The 22,914-nt window shown below is 37.8% G+C and overlaps 1 protein-coding gene across 14 annotated transcripts in view; it reads left to right on the top strand.

Moving 5' to 3' along the window:
* DNM3 (dynamin 3) overlaps positions 1-22,914 on the top strand; it is a 646,455-nt gene that overhangs the window by 170,598 nt on the left and 452,943 nt on the right. For all 14 annotated transcript variants that reach the window (XM_025285930.3, XM_025285935.3, XM_025285936.3 and 11 more), the window contains exons 3-4: positions 15,297-15,446; positions 17,016-17,219. In XM_025285930.3, coding sequence (XP_025141715.1) covers positions 15,297-15,446; positions 17,016-17,219 — 354 coding nt within the window. The remainder of the gene's footprint in view (positions 1-15,296; positions 15,447-17,015; positions 17,220-22,914) is intronic.

The raw sequence follows: 22,914 nt of genomic DNA, 5'->3' as shown, positions 1-22,914 counted from the left end.
TAGAGGTGATATACCTCTCATTTATAATAAAATTTAATATATCTGGCAGAACAGACATTCATGGAAAAATACTTATGCTTTTAGCTAAACATGCTGTGTGTGTTTGTGTGTGTGTATATGCAAGTTTGGGCTAGAGGAGAAATTTTTTTTTTGTTAGTAATATTGTAAAAAATGCAGTAGATAAAGTTTAAACAATTAAATTGTTTTGTAGAGATTGACAAACTGATTCTAAAATTCCTAGGAAATGCACAGGATCCAGAATAGCTAAAATAACTTTAAAATAAAACAAGTTTGGAGAATGAACACTACCTGATTTTAAGACTTGTTACAAAGCTACAATGTTCCAGATAGTATGGCATTATACAGCCCAGCAATCCTGCTGCTGGGCATACACACTGAGGAAACCAGAATTGAAAGAGACACATGTACCCCAATGTTCATTGCAGCACTGTTTACAATAGCTAGGACATGGAAGCAACCTAGATGTCCATTGGCAGACGAATGGATAAGAAAGCCATGGTACATGTACACAATGAAATATTACTCAGCTAATAAAAATAATGCATTTGAATCAGTTCTAATGAGGTGGATGAAACTGGAGCCTATTATACAGAGTAAAGTAAATCATAAAGAAAAATACCAATACAATATATCAACGCATATATATGGAATTTAGAAAGATGGTAACAATGATCCTAAATGCGAGACAGTGAAAGAGACACACATGTAAAGAACAGTCTTTTGGACTGTGGGAGAAGGCGAGGGTGGGATGATTTGAGAGAATAGCATTGAAACATGTATATTACCATATGTGAAACAGATCACCAGTTTAGGTTCGAAGCATGAGACAGTGTGCTCAGGGGTGATGCATTGGGATGACCCTGAGGGATGGGATAGGGAGGGAGGTGGGAGGGAGGTTCAGGATGGGGAACACATGTACACCCATGGCTGATTCATCTCATTGTATGGCAAAAACCACTACAATATTGTAAAATAATTAGCCTCCAATTAAAATATATAAATTAATTAAAAAAAAAACAGAATAAACACAGGAAGTAAATGCTCCACATGTCTATATTATCCACTGTGGAACTATCTCCATGGCATTTTCAGACAGTGAATACAGAATGTGAGGGGTACATGGTGTGTTGTGTGTGTTTCAACTTTCTACAGAGTATGTTACAGTAAAGGGACAATTTATATTTAACCACTTTATGAATGGAAAAAATTAATAACAGACTTGTCATAGGAAAAAAAAGATAGCATGGCCTTGATATAAATATGGACAAATAGACCAGTGGAACAGAAGAGAGGTAAAAAAATAGACCTACAGATTATAAATAATTGATTTTTAATAAAAGCAGAAAGGCAATTCAATAGAGAAAAGGTAGTATTTTCAACAGTTTTGGAAAAGTGGCATATTCATATGTAAATACTGAACTTCTATTTATACCTTTCACTGTATACAAAAGTTGAGTTGCCTTTGTTTCTAACAATCACCTTCAGGAATTTGTCATGAAGACATTTGAGAAGCTTACCAAATACACTAAGATATTGTTAAAATATTTAGATGGAATGGTATTGCTGACAAATTGTGTGTAGAAGCTCACACTTAGAGAAAATAAATTTTTGTCAAACTTCAAATATTTCCAGCAACATTTAATTCGATATTTTGAGAATTTTTTAGTTGCATATTTACATATGTACACACACATTTATACACTTGTTCTTATATGATTACTACTTAAATTTTATTTATAAACTTCATTTCTGTGTTTAAGATTCTGTGGGGAAATTTTTCATTTGCAAACACTAGATTTTCTGTTGTATTTTTTTTTATAGCAATCCGATTACTTCAACTTTCATGACAAAGTCTAGTGATATCACTTTTAATTATAGATTTTTACTTGGCAAATCACCTTGCCTTTTTTCTTCTTAAAACAAGAAATAATGTTGAAACATTTGCTGTTTGTGAAATTGTACATTTAATTACTCTTTAATAATACTGTAATAATTCACTTATTTGGAAATCTCTTTTCAGTTTCTTAGCTGATTATCAGGAGGAAGCAAGAAGAGTCTTGGGCAGTCAAAATTAATATTACAAAATCTATGATCTAAAGCTCATTTTTGCAGTGTGGCCTTACTCTAGGCATTTCCTATCTCATTGTAGACTCAGACCATACACACTAGGTTATTGGACTTCTCAGTTTAGAATTAAATATAAAGCTGCAAGGTAGAATGGGAATATGGCTTAAAAACAGATGTCAACAGTAAGAACTGACAGATATAAACCTGATGTAAAGGAAGAGACAATAAAAAAAACATACAAAGGAAAAAGATTTTTAACAAAATAGCCTATAGCAAAACCCTTTGAAATAACAAGAAATATTTCAATTATGTATAGAACATTGTTTAAGGATACAAGAAACTATAGGATACATACTCAGTTTCTATAAATGCCATTAGTCACTTGCTAGTATTTATTAATACCTCACCCTTTCAACAGCTTTTTAACACTGTTGCTTATTCTTTCCTTAAAACGTACACTATCCTTTTGGTTTCCATGATGCCAAATACTCCTGGTTTTTGTTCTGTCTTTGGCCACTCTCTCTCTCTTGCTGATGCATTATCTTTTACCTGGTCTTTAAAGTTTGCATCTACCCAAGGCTCCTTTCTCTGTCATTTTGTATTCTCCCTTCAGGAATCTCTTCTATGTCTTCAGTTACAACTCATGCACCTAGGACTCTCATATTTATAGCTCCTGGGCAAAACTCCAAACACATATTTCTAGCTGAGCCCTTGAAACTCTACTTGGATATTTCAAAGGTATAAAATTTAGTATGTCAAAAGCCATATTTAATATCATTTTCTTCTCAATACCCACAAACCTCGTGTCCACCAGTGTTTATTTTTTGATTCATTCACTCATTTACTCATTTGTTATTTAATTAAAAAATATATATATATATATATTGAATGCCCAATAGATGCAATTCACTGTTTTAGGTACCAAGAGTACAGCAGATAATGTTTCTGTTTCCATAGAACTTATATTCCAGTGGGTAAAGACAGGTAGTAAAATACAGAATCTTCAAGTAATGATTATGTACTGAAGAACATAAATTAGATGATATGATGGAGTGCGACTGAGCTGCTACTTTTCTTTGTCTGATCAAGGAAGGCTGTCTAAATTAGAGATGATATTTTAGATAAGAAGTAAATGATAGGATAGAGCTACGCATGCCACGATATGGGTGAAGGGCATACCAGAAGAGGAGGAGCTTGTAGAGAGGCCTTGGGGTGGAAACAGACCTGGTGTGCTTGCAGAGCAGAAGAAGGCTACTGAAGCTCAACTGTTTATTTATTTTTGGTTTTGGCTGTAGCTGAGTCTTTGTTGATGCGTGTAGGCTTTCTCTAGTTGCAGCAGGTGGGGCTATCTAGTTGCAGTGCTTCTCACTGGTGGCTTCTCTTGCTGTGAAGCACAGGCTCTAGTGTGTGAGAGCTTCAGCTGTGGCAGCATGTAGACTCAGTAGTTGCAGTTCATGTACTCTAGAGCATGGGCTCAGTAGTTGTGGTGCTCCAGCTTAGTTACTCTGCATCATGTGGGATCTTCCTGGATTGAACACGTGTCCCCTCCATTGGCAGGCAGATTCTTGACCACCGGCTCACCAGGGAAGTCCTAGCAGCTCAAGGCTTTGGAGTAGAGAGGGTAGAAATAGTGTTATCAATAGAGGTAGACAGGGATCAGATTGTCTAGGACTTAGTAGGCTGGGGGGAGGCGTTTGGATATTTCTGACTTCTCTGGAAAACCAAAAAAAGTTTTAAAAAGGGAAAAGACATGATCTGACATATGTTTTAGAAAGATCTCTCTAGCTGTCATGTAGAGAATGGATTCAGCGGAGCCAGAGTGGAATCAGGAAGACCAGTTGGAGGCTTTTATCGTAGTCCAGATAAGAGTTGGCGTCAGCTTAGGACGAGGATGGCCACAGTGGAGGCAGTGAGAAGATGTTTGGGAGAAAGGTGAGCAAGGGTAAAAAAAAAAATACATCTATTTTTTGATTTGGTGACCTGATTCAATGCTGGTGTCAATAATTGAGATGTGGAAGATAGGAGGAGATGGAGGGGATGTGGGTGTTAAAAGGGGAAGGCAGTGTTTCAAGGAACAGGAGGAAAATCATGTCAGATGCTGCTGAGGTTTTTGCAGGTTGTGGCCAAGTGCTTGATATGCTTTCTATTTGGTTTCATGTTTTTCATTTTTTGGACTTCCCTGGTGGGTCAGATGGAAAAGAATCTGCTTGTGCTGCAAGAGACCCGGGTTTGATCCGTGGGTTGGGAAGATCCTCTGGGAGAAAGAAATGGCTACCCACGCCTATATTCTTGCCTGGAGAATTTCATGGCTAGAGGAGCCTGGTGGGCTACAGCCATGGGATCACAAAGACTTGGACATGACTGAGCAACTAAAACATACACAATACTTATTAATCTCTCTTGGCCCTGAGGTCAATGTAAGTGACTTTGGCTTTGTATGCTATGAAAGACTACCTCTCATTTCATGATTGAATTCTCACCTTGGTTTTTTGATTGGACCATCTGGATCACTTGGATCTGGAATTCTGTTTTGAGTGTCTCTGCCTCAGAAGTACCAGAGCCCTGATCCTAAACCCTAGTCTCTGCAGCTGGTCTCTGAGACCTGCCTAGCACCTGCCTTTAGTCTGCTACGAAATCTTGGCCCTTCTTGTTTCCACCCCATTATTCTTCACCCTCTAACTGAGATCTCTACCTTTCACCCACTATTGGACTTCCTCGGGTGAAATGTGCTTCTTTAGATTTCTTTCTTTTTTTTTTTTTTTATTACTAAAAGAAGGACACAACTGACTTCTGCTTTATATCTGGGTCTGTGTAATGCATATCTAACTTGCTTTGTTTCTTACTTAACCACAGTTCTAGGCCCCTGGCTTCAATTTGGAATAACTTGAAGGCTTGCTGGAAGCATTTTTCCAAATTGCTTAATGGTATGCAAAGAGAAGTTCTCTACAGAAGAAGGAAGAAATCTACAGGTGTTCTTTAAATATGATAGGCATCAGGGAAACAAAGATGACTCAAATGTAGCCTCTGCCTTTAAGGGACTATGTTTTTAAATGTAGTCCTACCAGGTGGTATTTATAGCCAGTGGATTCAGCTAGTTGCACTGAAAACCATTTCCTGTTTCTGTGTCCCATATATTCCATTTTCACGGGAACCCCATGCTTAAAAACATTGCTATTAAAGCATTTTAGAAACAGAACTCCAGCTCAAGTATGGACAGCCCCAGTTCTTAGAATAAAGATTGGAGAGATATGCCTGTGCTCCATAATTATTCCATTTTACTTAACCTTGATTAATTGAAACATATGCATGTTTTTCTCCATGGAAGGGGCATATTGGAAATATTTAAATTCTTATGGTCATGCTGTGCTTTTCACAGATGATTGGAATGCTGCCCAGGCACAAACCATGTCATCCTTCCCCCAAACAATTTGTCAGCTGTTTATCCTAGCGTAATTTGTTTTTTATGGTCAGCAGAAATGACAGTACTAAAATGTTTTATAGGGAAATAAAAATAGAGTGTTAGCTCTGATTTTTAAAAAAATATCCTCTTTTTCCTCCCAACTCACTCTTTGATTATTAAAGGTATCTTACCCTTTGCTTCAAATGTAGGCTATTTTTAATACTGGGAAAACAGGAAAGATTTTAAAAACTAGAATCTTATTTTTTGAAACTGAAAACATACTGTGAATTTCAGGAAGATAGGTTACACTGACACACAATAGAATTTCATGGATTCATGATTAGGACATAGGCTGTATGCACATAACCTTCATCCTTTATAGGAGCAAGAAATTTAATCACTGTCCATTCAGGCTGAATTTGGGCTGAAGCCTGGAATTGTTTGAGAAAGAGATCATTCCATGTGCCCGATTACTAAGCATTTAGAATGAAAGGAACACTGAGAACATGCCAAGAGAGCTTGTGCCATTGGAAATTACCTTTCTATGAGACAATTTATCTTAGGACCATAAGATGAGATTTGTTAGAACTTTAGACATATTAATTTTTGATAGTATGAAAGTCTCAGAAGATACATATTTACCAGTTCTTTAAAAGTCTAGCTGTTGATTGGCTAGCGTAGACTATTCTGTAGAGTTTGGCTTGGGTGTTAGAATTTCCTTCATCTCATGTGAACATTCTTCTTTAGAGGTGAATATAGTAAATGATTCATTGCTCTTGTGAAAATACTTTCCAAGATTTTCATTTATAATTGTGCTTTAGACAGCAGGGAAGTAAAACTGTGACCTTTAAATTCTGCATTGCTTATCAAGATTTATTTAGGACTTGTATGATGATACACTGAATGATGATCCTCTTCAATAGCAATTACGGGCAATTGTTCAAAAACATACAAGCCACCTCTGCTGACCACCTATTTATAGTCTGCTTGCTAGAGGGCTGGGATTCCATAATAAGACTGGCTTACCTTGTTGCTGTTAAGACCCAGCTTATGATAGTATAATGCTGTAGCTATGAATTATAGTTATGATTGCTATGTTTTACTAATAAGAAAGTAGGGTATGTGGTCTGACAATTATCACTGTACTATTAGAGATGAGGCAGACATAGACCTATGAGTCCCTGGACATGGGTAGAGGATGGACTGCAGGTAGCTCCCATCTGACAATTTAGGTTAGGTTTTCCCTGAGTTTTCCATCCTATTGGATTAATTATTTCCCAGGAAGTTCTTTGAGACCCATAGAAATAGGAATTTTGTGGTTTCTGCCCCTTTTGTCTTTCTGATATGCTGGACATGCCTGAATCCCAGTGATGGATGTAGTTGGGACCGAAGTTGACATTCCTGCTAGGGTTACTATTAGGTCAGTTAGGATCACTATGTATGTGTGTGGTATATTGTGGTAAAAATAATAGTATTTGTAGGGTTTAACCAGTGAGAATACATACAGAAATGGTTTTTAATGGCACCCCACTCCAGTACTCTTGCCTGGAAAATCCCATGGACGGAGGAGCCTGGTAGGCTGCAGTCCATGGGGTCGCTGAGGGTCTGCACGGCTGAGCGACTTCACTTTCACTTTTCACTTTCATGCATTGGAGAAGGAAATGGCAACCCACTCCAGTGTTCTTGCCTGGAGAATCCCAGGGACAGGGGAGCCTGGTGGGCTGCCGTCTATGGGGTCACACAGAGTCGGACACGACTGAAGCGACTTAGCAGCAGCAGCAAAATGACTCAACAAAATGATAAATCCCCACTCTCACCTGTTGAATTTCATATACTCCCACCACCATCAATTCTACCTGTTTGTGTCATCCACCAATACTCATTATTCTGTTTCCTTTTGATTCCTATGGGATGAACTAGCATGTTCCTTTCTAGTGCTTCCTATCCCCTCTTCCTTAAGACATAGCTTTAGCACTTGTCCCTTACTTCTGCATCATCAGCTTTCCCTCAGGCTGGATTAATAGCATCAGCCTAGGAACATGCTATTAGTTTACCCACTTTTATAAAACTTTCCCTTCATAACCCTCTCCAGATGCCCTTTTACTTCTCTCCTCTCCTTTACAACACAACTTCTTAAACAATTTGTCCACAACCAGTCTCTACTTCCTCTCCTCCTAGTCATTCTAAAATCTATTCCAATCAGATTATCACCCAACCCACTCCACTCCAACAGTCCTTTTCAACATCCTGAAGGACCCTCAAATTGCCTGGTTTTATGATTTGGTTCTCATCTTGGTTCTCATCTTACCTGACATGTTGACAGTATTTGATGGAGTGAAAGGTCTCCTTTCATGAAATACTTTCTTTTTGTGGCTTTGGGTCACCTCTCTCTCAGGGTTTTCCTTTTTTTTTTTTTAATCCCCCATCATGTTGACCACTCGTACTTATTCTCCATTTCCTGACCTCTAAATATTGCAACATACAGGGTCCACTGCTCTGACCTGTTCCTTGTCTGTCTCTCATTTAGTGACCTAGCGATCTTATGCACTTGCCTAACTTTTAATTCCAAATACATTTATCTATATCTATCTTGGACTTATCTAGCTTAGACTTCTCCTTAGATAAAAGATTCACATATCCAGCCCCAGGGCATTTTTGTGCTGAATAAAAGAAGCCACCATTTCCTCAAGCCCTTGACTGCCATCTTCTGGAAAAATTTCAGGATAGATACACATTTATCAGATGAGACAATGAAAATTGTATGTCTTTCAGCAGCATGGTTCCCAACCATTGGTGGTGGTTCTGTTTGTCCACATGGGTGATGTGTAGCAGGCATCACAAGCTTAGTAGGTCCCCAACTGAAGTTTTAAATTTTATTTTATTAGATTATAGTTGATTAACAATATTGTGTTCGTTTCAGGTGTTCAGCAAAGTGATCTGGTTAAACATGTACATATATTCATTCTTTTTTAAGATTCTTTTCTGATATAGATTATCACAGAATGCTGAGTAGAGTTCCCTGTGTTATATAGTAGATTTTTATTGATTACATATCTTATATATAGTAATATATAGTGGTGTGTGTATGTTCATCCCAAGTTTCTGACTTATTCCTCAGCCCCCCAACTCCCATATTTCCCCTTTGGTAACCCTAAGTTTGTTTTCAATATCTATGGGTCTGTTTTTGTTTCATAGATAAGTTCATTTGTATCTTTTTAAAAGTTAGATTCCACATATGAGCAATATATAATACTTGTTTTTCTCTGACTTACTTCACTTAGTATAATAATCTCTAGGTCTATCTATGTTGCTGCAAATGGCATTATTTCTTTCTTTTTATGGCTGAATAATATTCCATTGTATATATGTACCACATTTTTTTATCCATTCCTCTGTTGATGGACATTTATGTTACTTCCATGTCTCAGTTATTGTAAACAGTGCTGCTACGAACATTAGGGGCATGTATCTTTTCAAATTATGTTTTGTTTTTTTTTTTTTTTCTGGATATATGTCCCAGGAGTAGGATTTCTGGATCATATGGCAACTATTTTTAGTTTTTTTTTTTTAAGGCATCTCCATATTCTTCTTCTCCATAGTGGCTACACCAATTTACAATCCCATCAACAGTGTAGGAGGGTTCTTTTTCTCCACACCCTGTTCATCTTTTTATTGTTTGTAGATTTTTGACGATGACCATTCTGACTGGTGTGCTGCAGAGGAGTGGGAACACACACAGGAAAGTGGTGTGCTGCAGTCCATGGGGTCGCAAAGAGTTAGACATGACTGAGCGACTGAACTGACTGATTCTGACTGGTGTGAGGAGACACCTCATTGTAGTTTTGATTTGCATTTCTCTGATAATTAGTGATGTTGAGCATGTTTTCATGTGCTTTTTGACCATCTTCTTTGGAGAAATGTCCGTGAAAATCTTCCCATTTTTTGATTGAGTTGCCAAACTGAATTCTTGATTCCTAACCCCATCTTCCATACATCTTCCTTTCTTTCAGTCTTTCTATTTCAAAATTCTTCCAATTGCTGAGGTCAACCTCCTTAAAGTTATTCTTAACTTCTTTCTTTCTCTCCTCCTTTAATCCATCAGCAAATCCTTTCGGTTTTTCCTTCAAAATTCATTAGAATATAACCACTTCTCAGCACTCCCACTGCTCCCACCCAGGTCTCACCCCCAGGTGAGATAATAATCCCACCTTTATTATTCTAATAGCCAGCTACTTCTCTTATGCCTCATTGTCTGTTCTCAACACAGCAGTACAGTTCTTTATTTAAAACCTAGGTCACATCATGTTTCCCTTCTATCCAAAACGCTTCAAGTGCTTTCACATTCATTTAGAGTAAAATCAAAGTCCTTAAAATGGCCCACAGGTCCTACATCGTCTGGGTCTGTACAATAGCTCTGACGTCATCTGCTGCCTCTCGCCCATGCTCTGTGCTCCAGGCACGTTTGCCTCCTTGCTTTTCCTCCGATATGCCAAGTGTAGTCTGCATCAGTCAGTCTACTGGGATCCTCTTATGTAAAGCATGGCTTCTTGAGTCTTTGCTCAAATGTCACTTTATCATATCAGAGAAGTATTCCTTGATTGCGCATAATAAAGCAACCTCCAGTGTTTAACATTCCCCTTATTCAGTTTTCTCCATAGCACTTATCTGGCATACACACATTGTTTACTGTTTTATTTCACTAGAATTTAAGCTTCGTGAGGCTAGAGACTTTTTTTTTTCAGTTTACTATATGCCAGCTTTCTAAAATAGTGCCTGAGAAGTTGTAGGAGTTCAATATATATTGGTTAAATAAATAAACAAATATTGACATTCCTAAATCTCTTTGTGGGACCCTATACCTAACAAGATACAGAGGTTGGAGATAGTACTGCACATTTCCAGTCTCTGAATTCCGAGATAAAAGCATTTTCAGAAGTCCAGGAGTAAATTTAAATCTAATTTGAAAATTGCATTGATTTTACAACTTTCTGGAAGGATCTTAGATTCCTAAAGAGAAAGCAAGTAGGCGCCATCTAGTGGCCACAAGTGTGTTGGGCTTCCCTCGTGGCTCAGCTGGGAACACATTTGTTACTTGAATTATTGATTAGCAATGAAATTGAAAATGTAGCCCTTGATCCAGAAGCTTCTTTTAAAAAAAAATTATATTAACATAATAATTATGATAGGCAGAAGTTCTCAGATTTGAATTTTCCACAGGCTATGTTGAACTGAATAGTTCTGTCTCCTTGCTATGAGAAAGTACCATTCTGTTTCTTCTAAATTATTTATAACTCACTTTTGCTTATTAAGCTTTATTTTTCAGAATCTGGCATTTATTGTTCCTCTTTACTTTTCTTATTGTTTTATCTTCTACTCATCCTTAAACTTTTACATTGGTATTGGCCTAGCCGCTGAATGGGTAAATAAAGTCTCTAACTGCTGCTGCTGCTAAGTCGCTTCAGTCGTGTCCGACTCTGTGAGACCCCATAGGTGGCAGCCCACCAGGCTCCGCCGTCCCTGGGATTCTCCAGGCAAGAACACTGGAGTGGGTTGCCATTTCCTTCTCCAAAATAAAGTCTCTATTTCTAAGAATTTATAATCTTATAAAAACAGCACTTATGAGGGTAAACATGTGAAAGAAGATGCCAAATGATGTAGTAATCTCTTCAGGCCAAACCTCTGAAGCCTGCTGAAGCTTAATTGTTGTGTATACTTTCACTGTTGAGGCATAAACCACATCTTGTAGTTGTCTCCCTATTGGCCTTGCAATGTAGTGGGTGAAAGTTAAATATTTATGGTGGTAATGGTAGAAAGACTACCAATAACTGTCTCAGCTGAGCCTAAGATATCTGGGCCCAAGATACTTTAGCCTTAGTCTACATTTGGTGGAGCATTTTTTTCAGCTGGCTGTTAGAGAAATTAAACTATTTGTTAAGACTTGTTACCTTGTAAAATTATACCATTTTTAGGTCTACTAGTATCAGTTCCCTTTTCTTTTGAGTTGTGTTGCTTGTCATTTACTCCATATCTTTGGAAGCAGATAGAGAAAGGGATAGTACAATAGTTTTAAGATGCTACTGAAATTTTAAAAAATAACCAATTTTCTCTTTTATAGTTATTTTAGAGTTTTTCCTTCTGCCTACATATAGTGATTTTTTTTTTTTTAGATTGCAGATAAATAGTTTCTTTGTAATATTGTCTTTTTTCTTGAGAAAAATATCTTTTAATTGCAGAAATGGATGTGGTATTTTGAATAGTATATTTTAAAGCTAAAATATTTCATATATTATTTCCTTTTAAAGGGTAAAACAAACATCGTTTCTAAATCTTCTTGCTTTCCAAAGCTGTATTTACATAATTTAGCATATGTTGTTCCTCGGTCACAAGGTCACGTCTGACTCTTTGTGACCCCATGGACTGCAGCACGCCAGGATTCCCTGTCCTTCGCTATCTCCTTGAGTTTGCTCAAACTCACATCATTAAGTCGGTGATGCCATCCAACCATCTCATCCTTGGTCACTACCTTTTTGTTCTGTCCTCAGTCTTTCCCAATGAGTCAGCTCTTTGCATCAGGTGGCCAAAGTATTGGAGCTTTAGCATAAGCATCTGTCCTTCCAGTGAATATTCAGGGTTGATTTCCTTTAGGATTGACTGGTTTGATCTGTTTGCAGTCCAAAGGACTCTCAAGAGTCATTTCCAGCACCACAATTCGAAAGGATTGATTCTTTGGCACTCAGCCTTCTTTATGGTTCAAGTCTCACATCTGTACATGACTTCTGGAAAAAGCATAGCTTGGACTATAAGAATCTTTGTTGGAAAAATGATGTCTCTGCTTTTTAATATCCTAATCTCTAGGTTTGTCATAGCTTTTCTTCCAAAGAGCAGGCATCTTTTAATTTCATGCCCCACCATCTGCAGTGATTTTGGAGCCCAAGAATATAAAATATGTCACTGTTTCCACTTTTCTCCCTTCTATTCGCCATGACGTAATGGAACCAGATGCCATGATCTTCATTTTTTGAATGTTGAGTTTTAATCCAGCTTTTTCACTCTCTTCTTTCACCCTTACCAAGAGGCTCTTTAGTTTCTCTTCGCTTTCTGTCATTGGAGTGGTATCATCTGCATGTCTTAGGTTGTTGATATTTCTTCCAGCAATCTTGATTACAGTTTGTGAGTCATCTAGCCGGCATTTCACATGATGTACTCTGCATAGAAGTTAAATAAGCAGGGTGACAATACACAGCCTTGATGTACTCCATTCCCAATTTTGAACCATTCAATTGTTTCTCGTGAAGTTCTAACTGTTGCTTCTTGACCTGCATATAGATTTCTCAGGAGACAGGTAAGGGGGTCTGGTATTCCCATGTCTTTAAGAAATTTTCCAGTTGTGATTTACACAAAGGCTTTAGCATAGTCAATGAAGCAGAGTATAAGTTTTTCTGGAATTTCCTTGCTTTCTCTGTGATCCAGCAAATGTTGCCAATTTGATCTCTGGTTCCTCTGCCTTTTCTAAATCCAGCTTGTACGTCTGAAAGTTTTTGCTTCACATGCTGCTGAAGCCTAGGTTGAAGGATTTTGAGCATTACTTTGCTAGCATGCAAAATGAGTGCACTTGTACAGTAGTTTGAACATTCTTTGGCATTACCCTTCTTTGGGAATGGAATGAAAACTGACCTTTTCTGATCCTGTGGCCACTGCTGAGTTTTCCAAATTTGCTAACATATTGAGTGCAGCACTTTCACAGCATCATCTTTTAGGATTTGAAATAGCTCAGCTGGAATTCCATCACCTCTACTAGCTTTGTTTGTAGTAATGTTTCCTAAGGTCGACTTGACTTCATACTCCAAGATGTCTGGCTCTAGGTGAGTGACCACACCATCATGGTTTTCCAGGTAATTAAGACCCTTCTTGTATATTCTTCTGTATAGTTCTATATAGAAGAACTTCTTGCCACCTCTTCTTAGTCTCTTCTGCTTCTGTTAGGTCTTTACTGTTTCTGTCCTTTAACATCCCTATCCTTGCATGAAATATTCCCTTGATAGCTCCCAACTTTCTTGAAGAGATCTCTAGTCTTTCCCATTCTATTGTTTTCTTTTTTTTTTTTAAACATTGTTCACTTAGGAAGGCTTCCTTATCTCTCCTTGGTATTCTTGGGGACTCTGCATTCATTTGGGTATATCTTTCCCATTCTCTCTTGTCTTTCACTTCTCTTCTCAGCCATTTCTAAGGCCTCCTCAGACAATCATTTTGCCTCCTTGCATTTCTTTTTCTTGGGGATGGTTTTGGTCACCACCTCCTTTACAATGTTATGAATCTTTGTCCATAGTTCTTCAGGCATTCTGTCTACCAGATCTAATCCCTTGAATCTATTTGTCACCTCCACTGTATAATCATAAGGGATTTGATTTAGGTCATACCTGAATGGCCCAGTAGTTTTCACCATTTTCTTCAAATTAAGCCTGAACTTTGCAATAAGGAGTGCATGATTGGAGCCACAGTCAGCTCCAGGTCTTGTTTTTGCTGACTGTGTAGAGCTTCTCCGTCTTTGGCTGCAAAGAACATGATCCATCTGATTTCGGTATTGACCGTCTGGTGATGTCCATGTTAAAAGTTGTCTCCTGTGTTGTTGCAGAGGGTGTTTGCTAGGACCAGTGTGTTTTCTTGCCAAAATTCTATTAGCCTTTGCCCTGCTTCATTTTATACTCCAAAGCCAAACTTGCCTTTTACTCCAGGTATCTCTTGACTTCCTACTTTTGCATTCCAATCCCTTGTGATGAAAAGGACATCTTTTTTTTTTTTTTTTTTTTTTTGGTGCTAGTTCTAGAAGGTCTTGTAGGAGATCTTCATAAAATCGACTTCAGCTTCTTCAGCATTAGCGGTTGGGGCATAGACTTGGATTACTGTGATATTGAATGATTTGCCTTGGAAACAAACCAAGATCATTCTGTTGTTTTTGAGACTGCACCCAAGTACTGCATTTCAGACTCTTTTGTTGACTATAAGGGCTGTTCCATTTCTCCTAAGAGATTCTTTCCCACAGTAGTAGATATAATGGTGAAAGTGAAGTCACTCAGTCGTGTCCGACTCTTTGTGACCCCATGGACTATAGTCCACCAGGCTCCTCAGTCCATGGAATTTTCCAGGCAAGAGTACTGGAGTGGGTTGCCATTTCCTTCTCCAGGGGATCTTCCCAACCCAGGGATCGAACCCAGGTCTCCCGCACTGCAGGCAGACGCTTTACTGTCTGAGCCACCAGGGAAGCCCAGATATAATGGTAATCTGAATTAAATTCGCTGATTTCCATCCATTTTAGTTCACTGATTCCTAAGATGTCAGTGTTCACTCTTGCCACCTCCTCTTTACTATTACTTGATTCACGGACCTAACATTCCAGGTTTAGCATCCATCATGATAAAGTGGTGATATTCAGAAAGGACATGCTAATAGGATTAGTAAGTAGGCTTTTTGTATATCCCAGCTATAACTTCTTTGAGAATTGGTTGCTGTTATTTGTTATATCATTTGGATTGCCAAAATTCTCTTTATTTAATAGGTTTTGCAGTTTAAAGACTGCTTTTAATACTTAATTGCTAATCTGAAAATTAGCAATTTTGCACCATTAGCATTTGTACTGTGTTTAACATTTCTCAAGTGTTAACTGTGCTTTTTAGTTACCTCCATGTTCTCTCATTATGATGGCTGAAGAGGCAATATTGGATACTTTGACTTGTAATTAAAGAAGCATCATTTCCTTATAATTACTGCAAGAGTACCTGAATTTTAGGTTGTATTAATTTGTCTTTTATAGAATATGCTGAATTTCTACACTGCAAAGGAAAAAAATTTACAGATTTTGATGAAGTTCGCCATGAGATTGAAGCTGAAACAGATCGAGTAACTGGAATGAATAAAGGCATTTCCTCCATACCCATTAATTTACGAGTCTATTCCCCACATGGTAAGTAAAATACAAAATTCCAAATTCTTGTCCTCAAAGATTTTTACTATGTATGTTAATTAACATATATTATTTATGTAAAATGGCTTTTTTTCTCTCAAAAAATCTTGGTGTCTAAGATTGTGCTTAGGTACTTCAGTAAATTATATAATCCAAACAGCTCATAGAATTATTTATGGGAGTCAGGAGGAGATAATTTGTAAAAGAGAATTGAGTACATTATTTTACAAAGTTTTCTTTATATTTTAAACTTTTAGAATTCCAAAGAAGAATGCATGAAAACTTATATTTTTAGTATCTTCAGCTTTTGCAAAAATCTTAGAGGTGCTTGGTACTATGGTTGAGTTTTCTTTAATGAATATTCTTTCAGTCCTATATATTCTTATTTATTCTCTTCCTGAGGAATCAACTGTGATTTTTTCTTCCCAGACTGTCAACAAAAACTTATAAATTAGATAACCAATTCTTGGTGGGTAATACAGAATAAATAGCCTCCAGAATGACTAAGATTTTGGTGGGACAGATTTTCATCTCTAATCTTCTCCCCAGTTCTGTTGCTTTGAAATTGGACCATGAAATGCTCAATTATGGCTTCCCAAGAGGACTTGGGGAGAAGGAAATGGCAACCCACTCCAGTGTTCTTGCCTGGAGAATCCCAGGGACGGGGGAGCCTGGTGGGCTGCTGTCTATGGGGTTGCACGGATTCGGACACGACTGAATCGATTTAGCAGCAGCAGCAGCAGCAAGAGAACTTGGAGCTTTTGTGTATAGAGAGAACAATAGCCAGGTCAGGGCTGGGGTCACTGACTTAGTAGTTTCCTGGGTTTCCAGAATGGTGCTCCATGAGTCTGGCTGTAGAGGCTGCACACTAACTTCATGACTAAATGCTTTCCAATAAGCTAAGCGACTTGTTGCTGTTGTTTAGTTGCTAAGTTGAGTCTGACCCTTTATGACCCCATAGACTGTAGCCCACCAGACTTCTCTGTCCATGGGATTTTTTAGGCAAGAATACTGGAGTGAGTTGCCATGTCCTTCTCCAGGGAATCTTCCCTACCCAGGGTTCGAACCCACGTCTCCTGCATTGGCAGGCATGTTCCTTACCACTCAGCCACGTGGGAAGCCCAGGCTAAGTGGCTAACACTTTGTAAATAATGCATAATGCTTTTAAAAGGAAGGACAAACCTTACTCTGAGCATTTTTACACCATTTGAAGGGAAGTACAAGATAGACAGTATATTCTCTTATTGTTCCGTGTTTGAATTATAGGCCCCTAGTTACAAACATGGCAACTCTCTGAGAAAGCTATTAGGTATGCAAATCAGCGCTTCTTAAATTATGTTAAAATGATCATTTGACCTAGCACAATCATATCATAAAAATAGAGAAAATTTGCAAGGCCAGTTTGAATTCTATCCTGTTTTATTCTATGCACATGAGTTGGAACTCTTCAGATACACATTATATAATGCTCAGCTTGTTTCATTTCTATGAAAATAACACATGATTCTGCCTTGTTGATATCTTTCAGCATTGATGGTACATGTAAGACATTTTTTTCCCTTTCCACAGTGTTAAATTTAACCCTGATTGACCTGCCCGGAATTACTAAAGTGCCCGTGGGAGATCAGCCTCCAGATATTGAGTACCAGATCAGAGAAATGATTATGCAGTTCATCACACGGGAGAACTGTCTGATTCTGGCTGTTACCCCAGCCAACACTGATCTTGCAAACTCAGATGCGTTGAAGCTAGCGAAAGAAGTTGATCCTCAAGGTGAGTGTGTGGCCCATTAGATGAAAGGGAATTAGTTCCAAATGTCAAGAGTTTGGGTATATTTCAAGATAATACAAAATCTCATGACTTGATTTCATTATCAGTTAAATTGTTGCTATTTAGTTGCTAAGTTGTGTCCAACTCTTTTGCAACCCCATGTACTATAGCCTGCCAGGCTCATCTGTCCATGGGATTCTCCAGGCAAGAATACTGGAGTGGGTTGCCATTTCCTTCTCTAGGGGATCTTCCTGACCCAGGGATTGAATTCACATCTCCTGCTTTGCAGTAGAATTCTTTACCATTGATCCCTTTTCAGTTCAGTCTCTCTGTCGTGTCCGACTCTTTGCAACCCCATGAATCACAGCACGCCAGGCCTCCCTGTCTATCACCAACTCCCAGAGTCTTTACATTAGCCATTATTAATGTTGTTAGCTCTTTTGTATTTAAGATGCTAAAAGAAAAATAACTGGGGAATATAGTCTAAACCTATATACCTGAGACTGGAGCTTGAAACAAAGTGCGTGGAAGTTCCAGGTGGCTAGATGGGGAACATCACTGGGACTCCTTCTTCAGCATTAGTGGCTTGGGAGAGCCAGAATATGGATTGGGGCTGGAATCTAGTTATAAAAATGATACTAAAACCCCTGTCTCATAAGCGTTCTTGTCCTGAAGAGACAAGATCAGGCTATCTGATGGAACAGAGATAGCACTTCCATCAGTGGAGTCTAGAGAGTGCAACACAGTCATATCCTTGAGAATTCCACACTTACTTCAGCTGAAACTTCATCAGTTCAGTTGCTCAGTGGTGTCTGACTCTTTGCGACCCCATGAACCGCAGCATGCCAGGCCTCCTGGTACATCACCAACTCCCAGAGTCCACCCAAACACATGTCCATTGAGTCAGTGATGGCATCCAGCCATCTCATCCTCTGTCGTCCCCTTCTCCTCTTGCCCCCAATCCCTCCCAGCATCAGAGTCTTTTCCAATGAGTCAACTCTTCGCATGACGTGGCCAAAGGACTGGAGTTTCAGCTTTAGCATCATTCCTTCCAAAGAAATCCCAGGGCTGATCTCCTTCAGAATGGACCGGTTGGATCTCCTTGCAGTCCAAGGGACTCTCAAGAGTCTTCTCCAACACCACAGTTCAAAAGCATCAATTCTTCGGTGCTCAGTTTTCTTCACAGTCCAACTCTCACATCCATACACGACCACTGGAAAAACCATAGTCTTGACTAGATGAACCTTTGTTGACAAAGTAATGTCTCTGCTTTTGAATACGCTATCTAGGTTGGTCATAACTTTCCTTCCAAGGAGTAGGAGTCTTTTAATTTCATGGCTACAGTCACCATCTTCAGTGATTTTGGAGCCCCCAAAATAAAGTCAGCCACTGTTCCCACTGTTTCCCCATCTATTTGCCATGAAGTGATGGGACCAGATGCCATGATCTTAGTTTTCTCAATGTTGAGCTTTAAGCCAACTTTTTCACTCTCCTCTTTCACTTTCATCAAGAGGCTCTTTAGTTCCTCTTTGCTTTCTGCCATAAGGGTGGTGTCATCTGCATATCTGAGGTTATTGATATTTCTCCCAGCAATCTTGATTCCAGCTTGTGCTTCATCCAGCCCAGCATTTCTCATGATGTACTCTGCATATAAATTAAACAAACAGGGTGACAATATACAGCCTTGACATACTCCTTTTCCTATTTGGAACCAGTCTGTTGTTCCATGTCCAGTTCTAACTGTTGCTTCCTGATCTGCATACAGGCTTCTGAAGAGGCAGGTCAGGTGGTCTGGTATTCCCATCTCTTTCAGAATTTCCCACAGTTTATTGTGATCTACACAGTCAGAGGCTTTGGCATAGTCAATAAAGCAGAAATAGATGTTTTTCTGGAACTCTCTTGCTTTTTAGATGATCCAGTGGATGTTGGCAATTTGATCTCTGGTTCCTCTGCCTTTTCTAAAACCAGCTTGAACATCTGGAAGTTCGCAGTTCATGTATTGCTGAAGCCTGGCTTGGAGAATTTTGAGCGTTACTTTACTAGCGTGTGAGATGAGTGCAGTTGTGCGGTAGTTTGAGCATTTTTTGGCATTGCCTTTCTTTGGGATTGGAATGAAAACTGACCTTTTCCAGTCCTGCAGCCACTGCTGAGTTTTCCAAATTTGCTGGCATATTGAGTGCAGCACTTTCACAGCATCATCTTTCAGGATTTGAAATACTTCAACTGGAATTCCATCACCTCCACTAGCTTTGTTCGTAGTGAAGCTTCATGGAGGAGTGCAAATGATATCCCCAGTCTGTCTGCCACAAATATATATCCAGAAAGTTAAATGAGGCCTCTTTTTCTGTTACAGACCTGGCTTATTTTACAAGCTTATTTGTATTAAATACTGCTTAGAAATTGCCATATGAATATTCATGAATTTATCCCAAATGAACCTGATTTCTTACAGCTCATTTTAGCTCCTGCTTTTAAAGATAGCCCATCTTTACCCCAATTTTTTATATGCTGTAAACAGTAGTCCTAAGAACATATTTTTTAAAGTTTGCAGATAATGGACAGATAACTTTGCAGAGAATTGATAATTTTGCAGGAATAGAGAAAATATTCAGTGCCATGGTATTTTACTTCCTTGTCTGCTTTTGCATAGTGATGGCTAAGGAGAACAAATTCATTGCCTGAAAGCTCTTAAGTACACTTCTTGGCTTAGTTACTAGAAATGCCTTGCTAACCTCAGGGTTTATTATTTGTTTTTGTATCCTAGTTTCAATGCTGAAACTCCTGAACATTGTTGTACTTGAGAACCCTCAGGTTTGCATGGTTATTAGGTCTCCACCAGAGACCCACTTTTGTGTGCTGCTATCCTGAGGCTTTGGCTGGTCCTGGACATTACTGAAGCTCCAAAGGAAGAGGGTGAATTCTTGCCTACAGCAATAGTGTTCATATTTGTAGTAAAATAATCAAAAGAGAAAAGAAGATGCTGTAGGACTCAATGCAACTTGAGTTTAGAATATGAGATATAGAGACATAATATATTGGGGTTGACAAATACATTTATTTACCCTCTCTGTCTTCCCAATTTCATCCCACCGTGATTAGAGAACATTCTTTGTGTCATTTGTGTCCCTTTACATTTATTCAGACTTATTTTATGACCTAACATATGGTCTACCCTGAAGAATGTTCCATGTGTATTTGAGAAGAATGTGTTTTTTTCCTGCTGTTGAGTGTTCTCTTGATGTTTTCTAGGTGTACTGGTTTATAATGCCATTCAAATATTATTTCCTTCTTGTTCCTCTGTCTTGTTCTTCTATTATTGAAAATGAGAGTTTGAAGCCTCTCATTGATAAATTGTTTCTCCCTCAAGTGCATTTAATTTTGCTTTATATATTTTAAGACTTATTAGGTGTATTTGTACTCATTATATCTTTTTGATGGATTGACCTTTTGATCATTATATAATGTTCTCTGTTTTCTCTAGTAACAATTTTGTCTTAAATTCTATTTTGTTTGATTTTAGTGTAGCCACTTCAGCTCTTTTGGTACCTGTTAGTGACTTTACTTTCACTTTTCACTTTCATGCATTGGAAAAGGAAATGGCAACCCACTCCAGTGTTCTTGCCTGGAGAATCCCAGGGACGGGGGAGCCTGGTGGGTTGCCATCTGTGGGGTCACACAGAGTCAGACATGACTGAAGTGACTTAGCAGCAGCAGCAGGAGCCTGGTATAACTAGTTCCATCCTTCAATTTCAACCTATTTGTGTCTTTTAATATAAAATGTATGTTTTGTAAATAGCATATAGTTGGTTCAATTTTTAAAAAGCCTATTCAACCGTATCTTCCTTTTGATTGGAGTGTTAGTCCATTTCCGTGTAATTACTGATAGAATTTATGGCTGTTGTTTTACTATCTTATGTATATATTATATATTTTTTGTTTTTATATTTCTTTATTATTGCCTTGTTCTTTTTTGTTAAAAATGTGTTTTCTAAAGTATTATTTTAATTACTGTGTCATTTATTTGAGTATTTTAAAGTTATTTTCTTAGTGATTGCTATGGGATTATAATTGATCTCTTAATTTAGAACAATCTAGTTTAGGTCAACATCAGCTTAATTCCAATAGTATACAAAATTTTTGCTTCCATAGAGCTCCATTCCGTCCCTCTCCTTTGTGTTGTTATTATTACACAATTTATCTTTATACATCATGTGCCTATCAACACAGATATAATTATTGCTTTTGTAGTTTTCTTTTAAATCAGTTAGAAAAAAAGTTACAGACAAACACAAATACATTATATTTTCTTTTACATTTATTTATGTACATTTGTCCCTTGATATCTATGGGGAATTGGTTCCAATACATATCTGAATCAAGTCCTTCATATAAAATGGCACGATATTTGCTTGTAGAATATACACATCCTCCCATATACTTTAAATCATCTCTTGATTACTTATAATACCTAATGCAATATGATTGCTATGTAAATAGTTGCTGGTATGTGACAAATTCAAGTTTTGCTTTTGGCAGCTTTATGGAATTTTCTTTGAATATTTTTGATCCATGGTTTGGTGAATCATGGGTATAGAAACAGTGAATATGGAGGGTCAACTGTAGTTACCTTTACCAACGTTCTTTATTTCTTTGTGTGGATTTTTTTTAATTGGTTGACTATTTATTTATGTATTTATTTAGGCTGCACTGTGTGGCTTGTGGGATCTTAGTTCCCTGACCAGGGATCCTACCTGTGCCCTCTGCAAAAAAAATGAGGACTCTTTACTAGACTACCAGTATTCCTCCTTTGTGTGGATTTGCATTGCTGTCTGGTGTCTTTTCATTTCAGCCTGAAAGACTTCAGTTAGTATTTCTTGTAGGGTAAATTTGCTAGTGAGGGGTTCTTTTGGTTTTTATATGTCTTGGAATCTCTTAATTTCTCCTTAATTTTGAAGGAAAATTCTTAGTTCATGGTCTTTATTTCACCACTTTGAGCATGCCATCTTACTGCCTTTTGACCTCTATAATTTTCTGATGAAAAATCAGCTGTTCATCTCATTGAAGATCCTTTGGATCTCTTCTCTCTTGTTGCTTTTAAGATTTTCTCTTTGTCTTTTGCATGTTTGATTATGATGTTTATAGGAATGCATCTCTTTGCTTTTTTTTTATTCTTGCTGGGAGTTTGTTGAGCTTTTTGAATGTGTAGTTTAGTTTTCATCAAATTTTGGGCATTTTCAGCCATTATTTCTTTAACTATTCTTTCTTCCCATTTCTTTTCTTTCTGAAATTTCCACTAAATGTATGTTCACATACTTGACTTACTCCTTTATTTTCTTCTTTTTTCTATCTAATCCTCAGATGAGAGGAACAATCTCAACTGACTGGTCTGAAGTTTCTTTTTTCTGCTTGCTCACATCTGCTGTTGAATATTTCTGGGAAATGTTTTTATTCCTATTATTTTAATTTCCACCACCAGACTTTATTTTTTAAAACTAATCTCTATATTGATATTTGGTGAAATATCATTCTCTTACTTTTTTAGTTATTTATATATTACTTCCTTTAGTTCTTAAAAAAATATTTAAAATACCTGATTTAAAATCTTTGTCTAGTAAGGTTGATGTCTGGACTTCCTCAGAGACAGTTTCTATTGAATATTTTTCTGTGTATGAGGCATACTTTCTTCATACATCTTATA

The sequence above is a fragment of the Bubalus bubalis genome, chromosome 5 (assembly GCF_019923935.1).
Source record: "Bubalus bubalis isolate 160015118507 breed Murrah chromosome 5, NDDB_SH_1, whole genome shotgun sequence".
Lineage (NCBI taxonomy): Eukaryota > Metazoa > Chordata > Mammalia > Artiodactyla > Bovidae > Bubalus > Bubalus bubalis.
Note: the sequence above shows the minus strand (reverse complement) of the source record. Positions and strands in the feature narration are given on the sequence as shown.